The 22,953-nt window shown below is 42.9% G+C and overlaps 1 protein-coding gene across 1 annotated transcript in view; it reads left to right on the top strand.

The window, feature by feature from the left end:
* The window catches only part of KIF7 (kinesin family member 7), a 170,744-nt gene that overhangs the window by 46,863 nt on the left and 100,928 nt on the right, over window positions 1-22,953 (top strand). The window contains exons 5-6 of the mRNA XM_029609223.1: window positions 9,484-9,627; window positions 11,454-11,690. Coding sequence (XP_029465083.1) covers window positions 9,484-9,627; window positions 11,454-11,690 — 381 coding nt within the window. The remainder of the gene's footprint in view (window positions 1-9,483; window positions 9,628-11,453; window positions 11,691-22,953) is intronic.

Genomic DNA, 22,953 nt, shown 5'->3' with positions numbered 1-22,953 from the left:
ACTATTTTTCCTGGACCTCAAGTCAGGCTAACTGGTGTGTAGTTTCCTGGATCGCCACTGGAGCCCTTCTTAAATATTGGGGTTACATTGGCCACCCTCCAGTCTTCAGGTACAATGGATGATTTTAATGATAGGTTACAAATTTTAATTAATAGATCTGAAATTTCATTTTTGAGTTCTTTCATAATCCTGGTCCAGGTGATTAGCTACTCTTCAGTTTGCCAATCTGGCCTACTACATCTTCCAGGTTCACAGTGATTTGGTTCATTTCATCTGAATCATCTCCCTTGAAAACTATCTCTGGAACTGGTATCTCCCCTGCATCCTCATTAGTAAACACAGAAGCAAATAATTAATTTAGTCTTTCTGCAATGGCCTTATCTTCCCTAAGAGCCCCTTTAACCCCTCGGTCATCTAATAATCCAACTGACTCCCTCATAGGTTTCTTGCTTCGGATATATTTTAAAAAGTTCTTATTATGAGTTTTTGCCAACTTCATTTCAAATTCTCTCTTAGCCTGCCTTATCAATGTTTTACACTTAACTTGACAATACTTATGCTTTTTCCTATTTTTTTTCAGATGGATTCTTCTTCCAATTTTTGAAGGATGTTTTTTTGGCTAAAATAGCCTCTTTCACCTCACCTTTTAAACATGCCGTTAATCGTTTTGCCTTCATCCCACCTTTCTTAATGCATTGAATACATTTGGACTGTGCTTCTAAGATTGTATTTTTTTTTAACAATGTCCATGCCTATTGTACACTTTTAATCTTTGCAGCTGCACCTTTCAGTTATTTTCTAACTATTTTCTTCATTTTATCAAAGTTTCCCTTTTGAAAATTGTTTTAGAGCTTTAGATTTACATATTGTTCCCCTTCCAGTCGTCAGTTCAAATTTGATCATGTAATGATCACTATTGCCAAGTGGCCTCACCACTGTTACCTCTCTCACCAAATTCTGTGTTCCACTAAGAATTACATCTAAAGTAGCTCCCTCTCTCTTTAGTTCCTGAACCAATTGCTCCATGAAGCAATTGTTTATTCCATCCAGGAATTTTATGTTTCTAGCATGTCCTGATGTTACATTTACCCAATCAATATTGGGGTAATTGAAATCTAAACTATCAGTCATTCACCTTATTCTAAAACCAATCATTCACCTTCATATGGGCTGCTTTTTATAACAAGTACTTAAGGGATTGCTATTGAACATACTCTATGGACTGGGGATAAAAATTAAAAAATTAAAAAATATATATATTTTGAAAAAAAATTTTTGAAGATTTTTTGGTTAGTATAATAAAGTGATTTTTATGAAGGTGAATGACTGAGAAGACCGTTTGGTTTCCTTTGAAACATATAATGTCTGGCTTGCTGACACCTTCATTTTGGTATTTAGGCTTCATTAAGATATAAATTTGTAGTTCCCAATGGTTTTGTTTGGCTTGCTCGCTTGTTTGGGTAATTTTTTGACTCTTTCTTGATTTTGGGTAATTGAAATCTCCCATTATTACTGCACTACCAAATTGATTAGCTTTTCTGATCTCTCTTACCATTTCATCATCTGTCTGATCATTTTGGGTAGGTGGACGATAAGATTATACTATCACTAAACCCTTACCCAAGGGATTTCTACCCATATAGATTTTACTGAGCATTTAGTTTCTTGTATGATCTTTATCCTGTTGGACTCTATACCCTCCTGGACATAAAATGCCACACTCCCACCAAGCTGATCCTTCTTATTATTGTGGTATAATTTGTACCCTAATATATTACTGTCTCATTGGTTATCTTCCTTCCATCAGGTCTCTGAGATGCCAATTAAGTCTATCTCATCATTCCCTGCTATACATTCTAACTCTCCTATCGTACTTCTGGCATTGGCATACAGACATTTCAAAGTGCGTTTTTTATTTTTTATTAATAACCTTCTTTTCAGTTGATATGGATAATTTGGAATTTTTTAGGTCAGGTGATTATTTACTTATAGGCACATGGGCTACTTTTGCTTTTATTGGAAACTGTTGGGATGCCCTAACTTTCCAGTTTCATTAGTATCCTTCAAAGATACATTCCTCTGAACCATGCACTGCTGAATGACTGTTGGCTTTCCCTCTTGTTCTAGTTTAAAAACTGTTCTATTTCCTCTTTGAAAGTTAGTGCCAGCAACCTGGTTCCATTCTGGTTAAGGTGGAGCCTGTCTTTTCAGAATAATCTCCCTCTTCTCCAAGAGGTTCTCCCATTCTTTACAAAGCTAAATCCCTCTTCCCTGCATCATCGTCTCATCCACACATTAAGACTTCAGAGATCTGCCTGCCTCTGGGGACCTGCACGTGGAACAGGGAGCATTTCAGAGAATACCACCCTGGAGGTTCAAATTTCAGCTTTCTACGTAAAATACTAAATTTGACTTCCAGAACCTCCCTCCAACATTTTCTTATGTCGTTGATGCCAACATGTACCACAACAGCCAGCTCCTCCCCAGGACTGTCTATAATCCTATCTAGGTGATGCATGAGGTCCTCCTCCTTCGCACCAGACAGGCAAGTTACCAGGCGGTCCTTATGACCACCAGCCACACAGGTAACTACATTTCTAATAATCGAATCACCAACTATGATGGCCAACCTAACCCATCCCTCCTAGGCAGTAGCCCTGGGAGTCTTGTCCTCAGTGCAAGAGGACAACACATCACCTGGAGAGCAGGCCTTGCTACATGATCACTTCCTGCTACACCAGGGTAATACTCTCCAACTGGGAGACCTTTCTGATCCAAGGCAGCATCGGGGCTGCCAGACTGGATTTGGGACTTGGCTACTATGTCCCTGAAGGTCTCATTAGTGTACCTCTCTGTCTGCCTCAGCTCCTCCAGGTCTGCCACTCTAGCCTCCAGAGATTGGACTCATTCTCTGAGAACCAGGAGCTCTTTGCACTGAGTGCACACATACCATTTCTCACCGGTGGGTAAAAAATCATACATGTGACACTTGATGCAAAAGACTGGAAAGCCCTCCTCTTGCTGCTGGACTGCTGCCTTCATCTTAATTTTGTTGAGTTCCTAGTTAAGTTTAGGTTGCTAAGGAAGTAGGAATTAGAGTACTTTAAATTTATAGGTTTATTCACCAATTAATCTGCAAGTGACCTACAATGGGATAATTAAATTCTCAAGAAGGGCTAGTGTAATAGTATGATCTAGAAAAGAGCCTGATAGCTTTTACTGAGAAAGTGTCTCTTGCCTAAAAATCAAGGGTTGAGCTAGGGGTGGGTGGGAGGGAAATATAGCACTAGAATTAACTCCCTCTGACTTGATTATTATCTCAGAAACACACAAACTCTAAAGAATATATCCCACTATTAAACCTCTCTTTAAACTTTGTCCAAGAATTTCCAAAACTATACTTACCAATCCTCTTCAACCACCATTAATTTGATCTTCATTCAAAGGATTGAGAGGTTTGAGATTTGCACGCCACTAGGCACATGCTTCCGGTCCTCTTCTACTGCAAAGGGTGCGGGGGCTCTGGAAGCTGGTACTGTGGAATTCGAAACCTGGATCGCTTGCTATGACTTCTGGAGTCCTCTCTCTTGGGATGCTGGCAGCAGTATGTAGATGAGCCTTCTGGTCCTCTTCTACTGCAAAGGGAGAGGGGACTTTGGAAGCTGGTACTGTGGAATTCGAAACCTGGATCGCTTGCTGTGACCTCTGGAGTCCTCTCCCGGGAATGCTGGGAGCAGTATGCAGATGAGCATTCTGATCCTCATCTGCTGCAGAGGGGCCTCTGGAAGCTGGGCCTGTGTAGTTCGAAACCTGGAATGCTTGTTGTGACCTCTGGAGTCCTCTCCCTGGGGATGCTGGGAGCAGTATGCAGATGAGCTTGCTGTTTCAGCAAGCATTCAGGGAGCTAATATCAGGAAACTGACTGAGTGATAAGGCCAGTGAGGATTATTCATGTTTTCATGCTATTTTATTTCGGATTCTTGGTATTTAATTTAATTTTTATTCTGTTTAGTGAGTTAGTGTATGTTTTATTTTGTTCATTTCTTGTTTCTTAGTTTTATGTTGGATATTGTGTTGTCTCAATGTTTATATTTTTATCTTTGATTTTGTAATCATTTTTATGGATTTTTTATTGTAAACCACTTTGATAATTTTATAAGCGGTATATTGCGATTCTAAATAAATAAATTGTTTAAGCACCAAAAAATTGACTAGGGGAAATGAGGGGTTTTTAGGGCTAAAGCCTGAAAATAAAGTTAAATTCAAGCCTTGAAAAAATGCAGCAGAATTATGCATGATGACTACAGCAAATAAAAAAGAAATGAGTAGAGCTACAGTACAGGAACTTCTGCACATGAGCAATAAAGGCCTTTAGAATTTTCTGTCTGTTCGGTGTTGAACTCAGCAATTTAACCCACTTGTGTGACTTAGTGAACCTAATTGTCTTCAAAGAATACCTCTTTACTGGGGGGATGTTGACTGCCTAGAAGAGACTACCAGCAGGGGTAGTAGAGATCAAAGCCATGACTGAATTTAAGCACATGGGCAGATACAAAAGGTGGCAGTAAGAGCAAGTAGGAAAGTGTTAGATAAAATAAATGGAAGGAGATATTGCATGTTTGGGCTAGCTTGCAAAAGCAGAAGGCTGAAAAAGACTAACTATGGGGTATATATTAGGAATCTTAAACTTTGTGCCTACATTCTATCATGGAGGGGGATATCTGTGTAATAGTTTTATATTGTGGACAAAGGGCCTTACAGCCCTTTACATATGAATTCCTAAAGTCTAGTGTTTGGTAGCAAATATCTGCTAAAGATAGCAGTCCCTTCGTTACCCTTTTCTCACCCTATCCCCACACTTTATCATGTTTCTGTACATGCTTAGGGCTTCATCTTTGGCAGTGGTGTGGCAGGTAGGTTTTTAGGGGGTCCAAGAGTGTGCTCTCTGTAGGCATAGTTTACATGTCCCTGCTGCAGAGTCTGAAGGCAACACTTTACCATTAGTGGCTGTGAAGTTAGTTAAGTTGAAATGCCTCTCTCTCGATGAACAAAATACTGAAAGTCCTGAGCACCCTCCACCAGGAAAATGATGTTTATCTTCTTCTGGAATTGGAGAGCCAACATGTCAGGATAACATCTCACCCCAGTGATGGTCTAACTTGCTGGGGCTGTTGGAAAACCTTACACTCCCATGAGGGGTACTTTGATAGAACCGTCCCAGGGGTCAGAGAGTATTTAGGAGCATGGTTACAGAGCTCTTCCCCCAAATTATAGAAAAAATTGCTTAGGATTGCAAGGATGTGTAGTTGTGGGATGGTGAAGGAGGTTTGGTAGTTTTGCGATGTTTACCCATAGGAAACATTTTTAGTATGGGGAGGGTAATAAAGATACTGTTTCTGAGGCTATGGGTCCTATTCATGGCAATACAAGTTTTTTTTCAGAGGGAAACTCCTTGCCATTTAAATGCCCAGTCTTCCAGTCTCACAAGATCCTCATGCAATTTTTCACAATCCACTTGTGATTTAACAATGCAGAATAATTTTGTATTGTCTACAAATTTGATCACTTCACTCATCATGCCCCTTTCCAATTCATTTATAAATATATTAAAAAGCATCATTCCCAATACAGATCCCTGAGGCACTACACTTTTACCCTTCTCCACTGAGAAAATTGACCATTTAGTCCTACTATCTGTCTTTTAACCAGTTTGCAATCCACAATAGGACATTGTTTCCTATCTGTCGGGTCGATATAGTAAGGCCGCGTTAGAAAGAGTGCGGCAGTGCCGGGCGCACCCTCGTTTGCCCCACGCACTGTTCTGATCACATACCGCTCGATACTCTATTTAAATTGCTTGCAAATGAAAGCTGCGTATGCAAAGCGTTAGGCGAAGCGTTAGGCCCGCGCAACCCATTTTACCGTATAGGCGCTTAATACAGCGCCTATACAGTATCCTGGGTGCGCTGGTACCTGTCATTTCAAATGACATTTGAAATGACAGGCACCAGGAAGTGGATCCCAACTTTAACCCAGGAAAACCTAAAAACCGAAAATCCCCTCCTCCCGAAGCAGCTCGACATGTGCCAACTTACCTTTTGTTGCTTTTCAGCCCCTTCCCTTCTCTGCCGCCCTCCGGAGGGGGCAGCCGGCGGCGAAAGCGGCTCGCAGCGGTAGTCCCCCTCCCCCCCCCCCGCGCAGGTCCCGGTTCTCCTGGCTCGGCAACAGCAGTACAACAGCTAGGGCTCCATCCACCCCAATCCTTCCTTCCTTCCTGGCTCGGACAAATTGTGAAGCGGCTTGCAGCGTTCCTCCCTCCCTCCCCCGCAGGTCCCGGTTCTCCTGGCTCGGCGTGAGGTGAGAGCCCACTGTTCTGTGCCCTCTCCGGCATGAGCGGAGCGAAGCGTTCTTTCGTTGGCCGGAGCGCCCAAATCGACGGGTGCTCCGGCCAACGAAAGAACGCTTCACTCCGCTCGTGCCGGAGAGGGCACAGAACAGTGGGCTCTCACCTCACGCCGAGCCAGGAGAACCGGGACCTACGCGGGGGGGGGGGGACACGCTGCAAGCCGCTTCACAATTTGGCCGAGCCAGGAAGGAAGGAAGGATTGGGGTGGATGGAGCCCTAGCTGTTGTACTGCTGTTGCTGTTGCCGAGCCAGGAGAACCGGGACCTGCGCGGGGGGGACCGCTGCGAGCCGCTTTCGCCGCCGGCTGCTCCCTCAGGAGGGCGGCAGAGAAGGGAAGGGGCTGAAAAGCAACAAAAGGTAAGAAAACAACAGAAAGTAATGTCGAGTCGCTTCGGGAGGAGGGGATTTTAGGTTTTTAGAGGTTTCCTTTTGGGGGAAAGTTTGCCGTCTACCATTACCCCTGCCTCTAACGCAGGGGTAAGGGTAGGCGGTAAGTTAGCAGGTTAAACACGGGGCAAAATGGCAGGGTAAAATAGCGATAGTCGGGGCGCGCGTTACTGTATGGGAGGGAATAGCTAATTCGATCGTTTACATCTGATATACATGCCGCGTGCGGAAGGGGTTACCCGGAGATTTAAAGAGGCAGTAAGGATGGGTTAAAGGGGATAGTGTATCGCAGGAAGGGCTAATGCGGCTGGAAAGTGAGTAGAAAGCGGGTTAGGAGCGGGGTAACCGCGGCCCCACTTTACTGTATCGAGCTGTGTGACTTTTTAATTTTCTCAGGAGTCTCTCCTTAGGTATTTTGTCAAATGCCTTCTGAAAATCCCATTTGCTCACAGCCACATGTTTATTAACTCCTTCAAAAAAGTGTATGAGATTGATGAGGCAATATTTCCCATATGTGAATCTTTGCTGGTTGTGTCCCACTCAATCATGGCTTTCTATATGTTCTGTGATTTTGTTTGTTAGAATAGTTTCTGTGATTTTTCACGCATTGAAGTTAGACTCACCCTATAGTTTCCTGGATCATCTCTGGAGCCATTTTTAAAGATTGGCGTTACATTGGCCACCCTCCAGTCTTCAGGCACAATGGAGGATCCCAACAATAGGTTATAAATTACCAGTAACAGATCTGCAATTTCATTTTTGCTGCTTGTTATTTTGTCAATTTGCCTTATTACATCTTCCAGCTAAACAGTGGTTTGTAATAGTTCTTCTGAATCATCACCATTAAAAACAGTTTATGGCATAGGTATCTCCCCAACATATCTTCAGTAAACACCGAAGCAAAGAATTCATTCAGTCTTTCCATGATGGACTCATCTTCCCTAAGTGCCCCTTTAACCCCTCTGACTCCCTCACAGGCTTCCTGGTTTGGATATATTTTAAAAAGTTTTTAATATGAGTTTTTGCCTCTAAGGTTTAATGAGGTATGAGAGTTAACATAGATTTTGCAAAGGGAAATCTTGCCTTACCAATTTACGAGATTTTTTTGAAGGTGTAAATAAACATGTGGATAAAGGTGAGCCAGTTGATACTTGATATAGTATATTTGGATTTTTAGAAGGCATTTGAAAAAGTTCCTCATGAGAGACTTCTCAGGAAATTGGAAGGTCATGGGATTGGAGACAGTGTCCTGTTGTAGATCGTTAACTGAATAAAAGAAACAGAGGGTAGGACTTAATGATCAGTTTTCTAAATGGAAAAAGGTCATCGGTGGAATGCCTCAAGGGTCTCTGCTGGGTCCTATGCTATTTAGCAATTTCATAAATTATCTGGAGAAAGGAATGAGAAAGGTGATCAGATCTGCAGATGACAAAAAATTTTTTCGCATTGTTGAATGCGGATTGTGAGGAACTGCAGAAGGATCTTATAAAATTATGAGATTGGGCATCTAAATGACAGATGCAATTTAATGTGGACAAGTTCGAAGTAATGCACATAGGGAAAAATAATCCCAACTATAGGTATACAATGTTAGATTCCATGTTAGGAGTCAACACCCAGGAAAAAGACCTTGTGGAGAATACCTTGAAATCTTCAGCTTAATATGCAGTGGTGGTCAAAAAGACAAATAGAATGTTAGGAGTTATTTGGAAAGGAATAGAGAACATACTTGAAAATATCATGCTGACCTTGTATAGATCCATGGTGTGACTGTGTCTTGGATATTGTGTGCAGTTATGGTAGCCCCCTCTCAAAAAAAGACAGCGAACATAAAGGTACAGAGAAAGACAACAAAAATGATAAAGGGGAAGGAAAAGCTCCCTTAGGTGGAGAGGCTAAACAGATTATGGCTAGCTTGGAAAAGAGATGGCTGAGAAGGGGATATGATTGAAATTTTAAAATCATGAGTTTGGTGGAACAGGTTAATAAAGAATGGTTCTTACCCCTTCAAATAACACTAGGGCAAGGGGATACTCCATGAAACTAGCAACCGGTTTATTTAAACAAATCGAAAAAAATATTTTTTCACAATCAAACTATGCAATCTGTTGCTGAAGGACATGGTTAAGGCAACTAACATAGTGGGGCTCAAAAGAGGATTGGACAAGTCCCTGAAGAAAAAAGTCCATAAACAGTTATTAGCCAGGTAGTCTTGGGAAAGCCAGCGCTTATCCTTGGGACTGAGATAAAAGAAATAGATCAACAGGCTGGGTTTGATGAACCTTAGTCTGACTCAGCATGGCACTTCTTATGTTGTTATGAATGAAATCTCTGCATGTACTTTGGCTCTCCTCCGCCAACCTGTCCCCATCCGATTTTTCACATGGGTAACAGTACATGCACTCTTCACCCACACTGAGGTGGGGGGGGGGGGGATGAGGTCATTTTCAAAGGTTTTTTGTTTACCTATGGAAATCCCTGTGAATATTGCCCCCAAATATTCTTTCCTTTCAACATCAACTACAGAACATTTTGTGAGGTTTATGCTGGGGTAAAGCTAAATTCCTCACTAGTGTTCAGCTTTCTAAGCCAATGTTGGCAGCCCCTGTCCTACATGCTAAGGGTATGGTTCTATGTCAAATATGTATTAACTGTCCTAGTAATCAAGTCTCTTGCCCTTTGGATGCCAGGGTCCCTCTGGATTGGAGAAAGCATCTGAAATGAATAAGAACAAATATATAACAGACCTAGAGAGACAAGTCCAGCATCTGGAAGATGAAAACATGGACTTTCTGGCAGCCCTTGAAGATGCAATGGAGCAGTACAAATTGCAGGTATTCACATCTACTTTGCGATCTCCACAGGGTATATAAGATCCATCTTATTAGTGTTTCAGCAAAGAAAGAAGTTTGTGGTTTTAGTTTTTATATAGAGCTCTAATCAGAGTGGTAGCATAAGGTAGGAAATAATACAAACTTGTATGGTAAAAGGGGAAAACAGAGAGAGTGGTTAGGGTTCAGAATAAGCTAGCTAGAATAGATGGACACAAAAAGAAATGTTTGTTTTGTGTTGTCATGTCTACATTCTGTTTGTGTTCTATGTCGCTTTGTTACAGTTTGTTATTTGTGTCCTTTCTATTGAAAGTAATGAGGAGAGCCATGATCATGATGTGTATGCTTATAACCTTGTGGGGAAATGACAGGAAGGGAGAGACTGGATTAAGGAAGAAAGTAGCTCTTCTGTGCTCTGCTCCTGCCTTACACCTTGCTGTCCTGTTCTGTGCACAGAATAAGAGGAGGAGTGCAGAAAACAGTGAGAAGAGAGTACCTCTGCTCTGTCTGCTTCAGTGTCACCTCATCCCCTCCTCTTCTCTACCTGGGATGGGAAAGGGTTTTTCAAGGAGCAAAGCAACTGTTCTCTGCTGAGTGAGATTTGGGGCATTGGCCTGTATAATATGCAGGAACCTTATGTACCCATCCATGCCTAGGGTGCCCCTGCTTGATGATTTGTCCTGACTCTTCCCCCCCTCCCCCTTTGGCTGGCTCAGCTAGAACAAGACAACACAGCTTGGAGAACTGAAAGTTAAGCATCTCTGAAATGAAATGACCTATGGTATAACCATTACTTTATGTATTGTTTCAGATGAAAAACATTATAAAACGGCATAGCATGTCATTGATATTTTCATTGTCATTTTAAAACAGCACATCCCGAGAATAAATATTATTTTAATATTGATCAGAAGGCAGCGAGAGGGCATATTTTCTGGATATCTGAGGGTAGCTTATTCCACAGAGTTGGACCCAGGGGTGAAAATGCTTGAAAACCAGACATAGCTTTCTTAGCATGGGAAGCACGGAGAAAGGTGCATGATTGGAAATGAAGGCAGCAAGAGGATTGTTAAGAGAGGAGGAGACGAGGCAATAAGCAGCAAGGCTGTAACTGTATTTATAGGTAAAGGTAAGCGGTTTGAACATTATCCAGTATTTATCAGGAAGCCAGCGAAGAGAGTGAGGTGGGAGGGTAGTACAGTAAATGGGGAGGGACATTTTGTAAGAGTTGAGATTGGTGGAGTAATACGTCAAGCAGACCAGAGAGGAAACTGTTAGGAAAAAAAGACAGCATGAAGTGTAGGCTATGACAAGTGTTGAAAGTTAGAGAAGAACATATTTTATGGATGTTAAACAGTTGATAGTGGAAGATAGTACAGAGAAGAAGGGGGGTGTAAGAAATAAAGGATCTCTGTGATTTCAGTGAAAAATAAGGAATGATGTTCATTAGTGGCTTGACAGAGTGAACGATGTGAATTTTGTTCTAAATATGTGCTGATAGGTATTGGCTGGACTAAATCTGATATAAAATATAATGCATTTTGATGTAACAAATTTAAGCTAGCAGCCTGAAAACCATGCCACTGCTTAGAATGACCTTTGAGTCATTTATTTGCCATCAATATTGGAAGCATCATAGATTCTACTTAAGGTACAATTGGTTTCCAAGCTATTAAATGATCTGTGCTCTTCTGGTGAATTCCCCCAAATTGTGAGGTCTTTCCTGTTAAGAGGCCAAGATTGTAGTTGAAGCAAAGAAGAGTCAAAGCACTGATGGCCCTGAAACAGAATGACATGATTAATGTAGTGCCTGCCTTTCTCTCTTACAGAATGACAAGCTACAGGATCAACAAGATAAAATCACAGAACTGCAGTATCATCTGGAGTGTGGGAACTCGAGCCTTTCTGTATCTGCATTGTTGGAAAATGTACACTTGGTGGAAATGAGCCAGCGTCCTCGTACAGCCCCCTTAGAAAACACTCACACTACTTATTCACCCAAACTTGACATGTTACAGTCAGGATCTATATCCCATTGCAGAATTGGAAGAATCCATGGAAGAAAGGTAATTTTTTTTTTTTAAATATATAAATTTGCAGGAGACCTGGGTTTGATCCCAAGTGTTTCTTCATGATTCCTGGTAGAATGGTAGCTCAGGGCTCTCTGACACCTGCATAGCCTGGAAAGTAAAACCTTGTGGTCCAGTGCACACGCTGGAGGGATTTATCTTGGTGGAAGTGAATATTGCATTGTGAAATCTGCATTGTGGCTAAGTATTTTTGCTTATTGCTTTCAAGTTGTGTAGTAAGCTTCTGTGATTAACTCCTGTCTGTGTTTTAATTTTCTTTATAGTCTGTGTTTCATTTCTTTATAGTAAGATATTATTCTAGTAAGTTAATTTGCTGTTTGCTGCATAAAGTTAAAAAAAAAACAAAACCCCCCAAAACAAAGCTCTCCAGCTTTTAATCTGTTAAAATCTCTCTCTTTTGGAGTTAGCTGGCACAAATAATCTGTTCAAACTTAAAATTGGGGCATAAAGACTGTTTTTTAAAACAATTGACCAAAAAGGAAAGACAACCGTCCAGAAGTGCCCTGCTTTACCCAGCTTGTCCCAGGCTAAACTGTTTGATTAGAAGTCTGGACGGCTCTGCCTTCGGCATTGCTCATTGTCAGGCTTGCTGATGCGGTTTTGTAAAAAGAAATTCTTTACTATTTGCAAAGGTTTTCTGATGGCATCAGCAGTTGTTATTTGATATACAATATCCTTTTTTTGTTTTGTTGTCAAATATACAGGATCGTGTTTTGCTCTTTGTTAGTTTCCACTTCTAGTCTAAGCCATGCCCACTCTCCACCTACTCCCATAGAAGTGAATAGATGTAGCCTTGCCCATGCTCTGCCCCAAACTCCACCCTTCCACCCCAAACCACACCCTTCCCACCCCATTGATGTGAATGAAGTGGCCCTTCCCATACCCCAAACCAAACCCCCCATATGATGTCGCTGGTATGACGTCGCCGGAAGTCCAACCCTCATCACGCCCCCAAAAAATATGCTTGCTAGAACGTCATCAGAAAAGGCCCTGTCGCTTTTTTTTTTTTTTTTTTTTTTTAAATTTAAATTTTTTATTGGCATTAGCATACAGCCTATACACAATGTGCTAACTGAGTCAAAACAAGCAAATACATAGAAATTGTGTAAGAACCAGCTAACATGAAACACCAATATTTAAGAATAAGATTCCCAAATCCCCCCCTCCCCCTTTAGAGGTGTATAGCCAGGTATAAAATAACGAGGACAATGCACACAGGACCACAAGAAAATGCATGTATAGGACAGGCGAAAGTCCAAATTCAACGCCATACAGTATATCAAACTCCCCCCTCCCGCCAAATGCTAGAGACCAGTCATAGAAAGCTACGTTGCCAGCGTTCATATAGGCCCCACGTCCTGTAAAAGGTGCGTAAGGAGTTATTTTTGTAAGCCGTGATACGTCCCAAACTATGCATCTGTTGAACAGAAGCTTGGATCGCCTGCAGCGTTGGGACGCGTGGATCCTTCCACAGCTGGGCTATCGAGCATCTCGTAGCTGTAACCACATATTTAATAAAATAGTCATGATATTTGTAGCCATCTTTCCTGTCGTCATTGAGCAAAGCTTGCGCCGGCGTCAACTGGAATTGTATTCTGAGTACACGAGCAATCCATGCAGATACCACTGTCCACAGGTTCTGTATCTCGGGACACGTCCACCAAAGGTGGAAAAAGGTTCCCCTTTCACCACAACGCTTCCAGCAAAGGCCGTCAAAGTGCTGGCTAATGTGTTGCAGGCGGGTCGGAGTGATATACCATCTGAAGAACAGCTTATAACCATTCTCGATATGCAGGGCGGAGATTAGACCCTTCCGCAGCCCCTGGAACACCCTTAACCAATCCTCCTCCACCCATGCACTTTGCAGATCCAACTGCCAAGCCCGTATATGAGGCGCTGAGAGATTAAATCGACCTGACAGTAAACTGTAGAGATTGGAAATATGTTTATCAACACGATCCGCGTGGCGGCACATACTTTCAAAGGTAGGTATGCCCTGGGACAGATCGCCTGCCACATGGTGCTTTTGACAATAATGTCTGACTTGTAAATATTTAAACTGGTCCCCCCTAGGCAATTGGAACCGATCCCTAAGTAAATCAAATGGGAGCAGCCCCCCTGGCTCCCAGATATGGGCAAATTGGGTTACCCCCTGCGCAATCCAATGGGAAAAAACTCTAGGGTGTCCTGCCGGCCGGAAAGCGGAGTGGTGAAATAGGTATGTACTATGGAAAACAGATTGTATGCCCACCAACGCCTTCCGCCAGTGAGACCAGGCGGTAAGGGTAGCCTCCACAGAGCCCGGCATTTGTACCACAGGGAGCCAAGAAGACCTCGGCTGCCACAACAGGGCCCCCAGAGGTAGAGACCCCAGCATCGCCTGTTCTAGTTGCACCCACGGCTTGCTATGCTGAACACAATGCCAATCGACTGCTGCTTTAAGCTGAGCAGCCCCAAAGTACCTAGCAAGATCAGGCAGGCCCATACCCCCCTGCTGGCGCGGGAGGTACAAAGTTTCCTGCGCTATCCTGGGTCTCTTCCCCTTCCAAAGATATTTATTCAGCCTCTTTTGCCACTTAGCGATAAGTATACCAGGTATTGCCAGCGGCAAAGTCTGAAACAAATACAATAAGCGAGGTAAAATGTTCATTTTTAGGACCGCTAGTCTCCCCAGCCAGGAGATATGATAGCGGTCCCATTCCTCCAACTCCCGATATATTGTAGCAAGCAACGGCGGGTAATTTAGCTGGAACAGATCAGCTCCCATTCCCAGGTGGATTCCCAAATAGTTCAATTTATTCTTAGCCCATCGAAAAGGAAATTGGTGTGTGATCTGGGTCACCATCTCTGGGGCTAGGGTGACGTTAAAAAGTTCTGACTTATCCCAATTGATGGTGAAACCAGAAACTGCACTGAAAGCCTGGAGTTCCCTCGTAATTGTCTGTAGGGAGAGCAAGGGGTCAGTGATGGTAAACAATAAATCGTCCGCAAAAAGGGACAGTTTAGTTGAGAACTCCCCAGATCGAACCCCTGCTATGTTATTATTATGCCGGATGCGATAGGAAAAGGGTTCCAGAAAAAGGGCAAAAAGGAGGGGGGATAAGGGACAGCCTTGCCGAGTTCCCCGCTGGACATCAAAAGGGGGGGAATAACCCCCATTAATTTTTAAGCAGGCTGTCGGCCCCTCATATAATTTATGAACCCATCTTAAAAATTTGTCCCCAAAATTATACTTTTGTAGGGTGTGAAATAAAAAAGGCCAATGCACGTAGTCAAAGGCCTTTTCAGCATCCACTGCCAGCAAGGCCATGGGAGTCTTATGAGTGCTAGCCCACCACATAGCATCAACCGCCTTACGGACATTGTCGGATGCCATCCGACCTGGTATAAAACCAGCCTGTTCGGGGTGAACCAGAGCAGGCAGAAAGGTGTTTAGCCTTTGGGCCAGGATCTTCGCTAAAAGTTTTAGGTCCAGGTTTAACAGGGAAATGGGGCGGTAGGAGCCGCAAGCCGTGGGGTCACGCCCGGGCTTACCGATCAAAGTCACGCCGGCCAAATTAGCCTCCCTAGAGAGAGAATGCTGGGTTTGAAGTGAATTAAATAGTTTTACTAAGGGAGCCACCAAAACCGGGGCAAATTTTTTGTAAAAAACTGCTGTAAAACCATCCAAACCCGGTGACTTGCCTACCTTTAGGGATTTGATCGCCCACAAAACTTCCGCTGCTGTAATATCACGAGACAAGAACTTTTGGTCCTCAGGGGATACCTGTGGGAGCGGGATAGCCTGTAAATATTCCACTATTGCTTCTTGACTAATATTGGCGTTGGAGGCGTATAAGGCAGAGTAGAATCGCAGAAAGCGCTGCCTGATAGCAGAGGTAGAGGTAATAATATCCCCCTTCTCGTCCTTCACCTTCACTATATGACATTGAAGTTGTCTAGCCTTCAGTTTGCGGGCTAAGTGTTTCCCCGCCTTATTCCCCCCTTCGTAGTAGAGTTGTTTTACCCGGGTTAACCGATAGGCTATCTGCGCCGCCTCTATGGACACCAGGTGCTTACGCAATTGGTCCATCTGGAGCAATACGCGGGCATCTCCAGTTTGAGCGTGGCTAATACCCAATTGCTGGAGCCGGTGTATAGTCTCCGACTTATCCTTCTGCTGTTGCTTCTTAAGCGAGGCTCCTTTAGCTATAAGTTTGCCCCGTATCACAGCCTTGAGACATTCCCATAGCGTAGTCGGGGCAGTCTCTGGGTTATCATTAATGAGTAAGTATTCCTGCAGATCGGAATACAGTAGATCACAGAAGTCCTCGTCTGCCAACAAACTATCATTTAGCTTCCAGTAGCGTTGACCTGGGTCCGTTGCCGATACAGTCAACTGTAAAGACACTGGACCATGGTCAGACCAGGTGGCCACTCCAATAGCAGGATGGGCGACCCAGTTAGCGCACCCCTTATCAACCAGTAAGTAATCAATTCTGGAATGCGTTTTATGGGCCCTGGAATAAAAGGTATACTGTCTCTGCTTGGGGTGCCAAACCCGCCAGGTATCAATCAGACTATATCGCTGTAAGAAACTATGGAAGCCCTGGCGCTCCCTCCTCTTGTTAGAGGTACGACTATTAGAATTATCCAGTCTAGGATTCGTAGTTAAATTAAAATCCCCTCCGATAAGAAGGTGACCCTCTACACTCTGGTCAAGAAACTGGGACAAACGGGCCAGAAAGAGATCCTGGGCATCATTTGGAGCATAAATACTCAATAGTGAGTACTTGACTCCCGCAATGTTTACATTGACTAAAACATAGCGTCCCTCTGGGTCTGGATAACAACCCAACAAGTCATAGTGCAGATCCTTATGAATAAGGATACCCACCCCCAGATATTTATGAGCCAGTGGCCTCGCCGCCCAATATTGGCCTGGATAGGCGCTGTTACGTAGTAAGCGTTCATAGCGCTTTTTCAAATGTGTTTCCTGTAAGAACGCTATCATAGTGTGGCGCTGAGTCAAATCTGAAAAAAGGGATTGGCGTTTTAAGGGGGTATTGAGACCCTTAACATTTAAGGTTTGAATATGTATGGTCGTCATGAGGAATACCGGTTAGCTAATTGAGTGTAGTCGATCTAAAGCTAAACAACAGTAATCCCCCATCCTGTCCTTCGAACCCACATCTGGCCGTCCCCCAGCCAGGAAATAAACAGAATGCTTACCCACCTCTAGTCCCCCTCCCCGCGCCCCCACCCCCCGAGCGGTATGGTCCTCCGCAGAGGCCCACACCCTGTAAATCTGGGAGGATACAATCATTCCAGCAACAGCCTTCCCTCTCCAACAGCTTTAAACCTTTCAATTAAACAACAGTAAACATTCCAGCACTCCCGCTAAAAGAGCAAATTAGCGGTGGTGCTTTTAGGAACCCACAGTATAACAATATAAAGCAGGACCTGCTAAAGTGAAACGGTATAACATTCTAAAAGTCCTGCAGCCGCACAGGGCTAACGATTTCCAGCAGGGTCGATGCCTGCACATCGCAGCACAAGCAAAAAGTAGCCACTCAGTGCAAGCTCAGAGCAACCAGCATCTGGGATGCAAACCAAGCTCATCCCTGCGGGCCTTGGTCTGGGTGTCTTCGGAGCCTCTTATCCCCTCGATTAACCCTTTGCCAGCGAGGCGGGTCGTCCTTGCGCATAGGTGGCTTAGATGCCGCGGGCAGCTCCGCCAGCGCTCCAAAGCCCGCTGCCTGTAACACCTGCGAGGCCTCCGTCGGGGTTTTCACTCGGTGCGCAGCTCCTTTCACTGAGAAGGACAGCCCAAACGGAAATAGCCAGCGGTAGCGGATTTCTTCCCTTCTCAAGAGCTCGGTAACTGGCTTAAAATCCCGCCTCTTTTTAATGGTCACCGGGGAGAGATCTATGAAGATCATGATCTCATGGCCTTGCCATTGCCACTTGTTTTGTCGCCGGGCAATGCCTGCAATCTTCTCCTTTAATACATAGTCCTGGAAACAGGCAATGATGTCCTTAGGCAAGTTGTTAATCCTCGGGCCCAACACCCGATGCGCCCGGACAAGGTGGACCTCCACTGCCTCATGTGAGGGCTGGTCTGGTTCTCCCGCGGTTAGAAGCATGGCACAGATCTGTTTAACTACAGCCCCACAATCCGCGTAATCCACGAGTTCAGGCACGCCCCGAAAACGGAGGTTGTTCCGGCGGGACCTGTTCTCCAGGTCCTCGACCTTTTCTAGTAAACGTTCCACCTCAGATTGAATTGTGGTAATGTTCTCACGGTTTACCTTCACCTCCTCGCTGTTTGCCTCCGCTCTGGTCTCCACGTCAAACAGACGCCTCCCGTTCTCGGCCAGGTCCCCTTTAATATCCTCTATGGATGCACGCAGATCAGCAGTATTAGCTGCTAATTCGTGTTTGAGATCCGCAAACCAGCGCTTCATGTCCGCCCGGGTAGGCAATTCGGAGGAATCCAGCGGGTCCTCAGCTATCTCCCCCGGCGATTCCGCCGCGTCCACGCTGCCGGCCGCCATGTTGTCTCCCAGCGAGTCCTCAGGCAGCGCAAGTTTGTGGTAGGAGTACTTTTTAAAATCGAGCGGTTTTTTCCGACTCGACATCAGAGTGATGCTGGGGTGCTCTGTGTGCGATTTGGTCCCGATTCGGTGCCGTGGGAGTGCTGGATGCTATTGGATTCTGTGTCGGAGCAGAGGAGCCATAGATTCAGGCTGCTGTCTGCATGGATGACGTCACTTCCTCCTGCCCCGTCGCTTTTTAATAATGACAGAATTAATGGACTTTGGCCGTTTTTGATGATCTCACCGGAAGTATAACACAAACCCAACCCACATGCAAAAATGCACCCACTAAAACTTTATCACAAATGTTCCTGTCACTTTTAATGATGAAAGAGCCAGAAGCAGGTTTTTTTTCTAGCCCCTCTATTTTACTAGCTGTGATATGGCAGGAAGCTTTCTCTCATTCTGTACACAGTGACAGGGAGAATCTGCCTCTTCCCTCCTCCCTTCACTATAGATTTGCATGCACAATGGCCCCTATCCTTGCAACATGAAATTTGAGCAGGACTGCAAAAATTAATAAAAACAAGGATTTAGTTTTCTTCTAAAAAGACAGACCTCTGTGTTTACAGCCATACAAACCAACCATGCACAAGCAGCTCTTAAATAAAATTTATTATGAACCAGGCGCTGTAAGAAGGTTTGGTGGAATAAATCCTCTTTTTCAGGCTGCTAAAGCATGTAATGAAACAGTGACCAGAAAACAAGTAACTGGATGGCTTACAGATCAAGATGCTTATTTGTTACACAGACCTGCAAGGATACATTTTAAAAGAAACAAAATCATAGTGTCCATGTGGATGCGGACTGGAAGGCTGATCTGATCGACCTGACTGCTTTGTCCGGTTATAACAGCGGCTACAAATACATCTTCAGGGTGATAGATATTTTGTCAAAATATGCATAGATTGTAAGTCTAAAAACAAAAACAGGTCGTGAAGTTGCCAAGACACTTGAAAATATATTTAAAGGTGGCTGTGTTCCTAATAAAATACAGACAGGGGTAAAGAGTTTTAAAATAGCTCTGTGAAGAATTTGTTAAAATACAGAGGTGTTTATCATTTTGTGACCAACAGTTATGTTAAGGCAGCAGTTGTGGAGAGATTTAACAGGACTTTAAAATCCATAATGTGGTGATTCTTTACGCTGCATAATACTTTTCGACATGAAGATGTTCTTCAGGCTTTTGTGAATAGTTATAACCACAGCTTTCACAGAACAATACAGGCCTGCCCCATCGATGTAACAGCCTCAAATTCTCTGCAGTTCTGGAAAGTAATCTTTGGCAATAACAACAAACATGATCCTGCTAAGCCATTTTTATAAGGGTGGATCATGTTAGACTGTCAAACTAAAGGGAAATTTGAAAAAGGTTATAAACAAACATGGACAGATGATATATTTATATTTATAATAACTAACATCTTAAACAAGGGGCAGAAAACAGTGTACAAGATTATAGTGAGGAAGCCATTCAGTCAACCCTTGACAGGATAGAATATACCTCAATGATAAGGTTCTAAAGGTAAAAGGGGGAGGTAGGAACGAGCAGTTCCTTGTTTTTCCTTGACAGAAAACATTTTGTACAATATATTTAATGCTCTGATTTCTGTGATGCATGTATTGTGTGAAGGCTTTCTCCATTTCATCACTTTTACAAGCAGAGGCCATCAAATCGTCTACAATAACTGTTTATTTTATTGATTGGAAACAAATGATCATCATTAAAAGTATCAGGCAAATAATCCATAAATGTAATAAAAGGATATTTCCATATTTCTTTATCCAGAGATTGCCAGCAACTATAACACCTCACAATATTGTTAGACATGTCAGTCAGTACACATCCCGCATGCTCTAATAGCTTTTTAACAAAGAAGCTTTTGCTGCTATTTGGTGTTCCAGCTAAAATACATGAAAAAGGGGGGCCTCCAGCGCCCATCCACAATTTCAATGTCCATAGGGCAGCGTGTTAAAACCCTCTTTTATCACCCTTTTATCATATACAACCCTTTGTGTTTTCTTAAGTAGACCAATTTCTATCGACCAGGTCTTTTTGTTTTTTATGATCCTGGATTATTGATTGTTCCTGTACCACTTTAAAAATTCTTCTCTTTCTCCAGGCATCATATTCCCATCTCTATAGTACTCAACACCGGGCATAGGGCCCACATCATTTTGATTATCCCTAATATTAAAAAAATGAGGGAACTAGCCCTTTCAGCCTTGAAACCCCATGGCTTATGGAAGTTGCTAAGCTTCATGGGCAGGAAATGTAAAGAGTCTTTAAATCCTATTCCCAGGGGTTTGATCGTTATTTGTAAGAGCTTAGCATCCTGAGCTAACAAGCGTACATACATCTTTTCCTTTAGGAGCTCGCTAACTACTAAATAACCATCAAAGCTTTTAGAATTATGTGCTATGAAAGTGTAACCTTTGAACTTTTTGTCATAAAAAATCTTAACAAACTCAAGACCTTTGAACTCCCATTTTCTTTTGTTGTTTAAATCTGTTGCATATATATAATTGGGAGAATGAAAGCTGGTTTCCTACATACACTCACAATCATAAAATATATATTTTTCAGATATTTGTGCTTGATCAGTAGGGGGCATAAAACACAAGTGTTTGTTGCCAGCGGTCAAGGGTTCAGAGCACAGCTTACCTTGTCTGCCCCTACATTTATACCTCTTGTTCACATGCGCTTCCAATTTCTCACACAGTATTTTAAACAAGCACTCAACTTCTTTTTTTTTTTTTTTTTTAAAGTCAGAACTGTCTGTCTTTCTAAACAATCTGTATTGAGGACATCTCTGTTATGCACCAGCATTATCTATACATGTTGCTGTTAAGCCAAAACAGCACCATAATGCACAATTATGATCATGGCTGTACGTCTTCTGGCAGTGTTTACAGAAATTTCGCTCACCATAGAACTTTTTTACATCTAATATTCCATAGAAATGGTCATCGTGTAGAAACATAAAAACAGTTTTATGGAATTCAGGTCTATCAATTGTCTTAAAACACCCTCATTCTTTTGCATAAAGTACAACCCTTATGTTTACACATAAACATTGTTCAAATGTTAAAACATAATCTAGCATGACCTTTTTATGCTCTGACCATCCTAGCTCTGCATGCAGTTTTTTAGCATGATCTAACAGTTCTGCATCTGTGAGCTTTATTGGTGACATGAGGGCTGAAAGGTTCCCTGCAAAGCATAGATTGTTACCTATGTTATTCAACTCTATTAAATGACTTCTCTTTTTATGTACAATTTGGCTGTATAGAATAGACCTTAAAACCCTTCGTGCCCCTCCCTCTCTGTTCTCTATAACAAGAACAGCAATGCGGAAGGTCTCGCCGATCTGTATTTCTCTATAACTCTGCATGAGTTTACCAACTTGGTCTAAGAAATCACAAGCATTCAGATCTGAGGATTTAACTTTCCGGAATAGCAAGAATTATGAAAACCTGTAGAATGTAAATGCACCTGCACATAATCATTGGGTGAAACTCTGTTGCTTATTTCATTTAGAACATGCTATATGCCTTGCCGCACAATGTTTGTACATCTCTGAATGAAGTTATTCTCTCCATATTAATAAAACGAAATTCCTCTGAATAAAGTACACCATTACATTTTTCTTAATCATAGCTCCACCTTCTCACAAATTGCACAAAATTCACCAGTTCATTTTCTGCAGATGCATTTTCAGAGGGGCCTGATATATAATTATTTACAAAACCCTCTGAAACGCTATCATCATTACTACAATTATCTAAAGCCATGCTTTCACATTCTTTCTCTGCTGTGTCACTGTGCACTGGTTCCCTCTCTCTGAAGTTCTCACTGTCTTTTCTTTTAGAAATAGGCCCTTTTGTAGCATTTTCACGGTATAAAAATTAAAAATAATAATAAAAAACATCACTTTTATTGATTTTACAAAATTTCAAAAATGTTTTCAGCCTATCTTTGTAAGGGTTAATTGGTTCCTAGGGAGCTGCAGGCGCATTCTGCTAGGGCGCAGCAGCTTCCTGGATGGCGTATCAGCTGGTAGCTCCACAAGAGATTTGTTTGCTGGCAACGTAGTCTTCCCTGCACAGTTTTACCAAACATTACCTCCTGGATGTTCAGGCACCAGATGAAGTGATTTGGGGGGAAAATGTGTTATGCAAGGGTATTTCGGGCTCCCGCCCAGAGTGAAGGGGGGGCTTGGGTACATCCCACTTGTCTGGACTGATCTGGGATATGAACAGGAAAGGAAAATTGGTTCTTACTTGCTAATGTTTGTTCCTAGAATAGCACAGATCAGTCCAGAATCCCATTCCCCTATTTTTGTTAAAGACCTTTCCCGCTTCTGGATGTTTGTAAAATGAAGATTGATGTGAATATTGTATATAAGTTAAGCTGTTAGGGTCGAAAGGTTGTTCATTACCCTGGACGTTGGGGCTCAATTTTTACAGGGTGATCCAACTTTGAGACTCTGCTCGTCTCAGAAGGTAATCATTTGGGTTTTTGGGAGTAGACATCTTGGCTCGGGTACAGGTCTCAATACTGAGAGATTGCAGGTGGCTCTCTCGGTTATGCAGCAGTGCCTGAAAAGTTTTTATTCTCTGCCTCCATCTGCTGGTAGGGATGCAAAACCCACTTGTCT

This window comes from Rhinatrema bivittatum, chromosome 7, assembly GCF_901001135.1.
Source record: "Rhinatrema bivittatum chromosome 7, aRhiBiv1.1, whole genome shotgun sequence".
NCBI lineage: Eukaryota > Metazoa > Chordata > Amphibia > Gymnophiona > Rhinatrematidae > Rhinatrema > Rhinatrema bivittatum.
The sequence above is the reverse complement of the archived record's forward strand: the minus strand, read 5'-3'. Positions and strand labels throughout refer to the sequence as shown.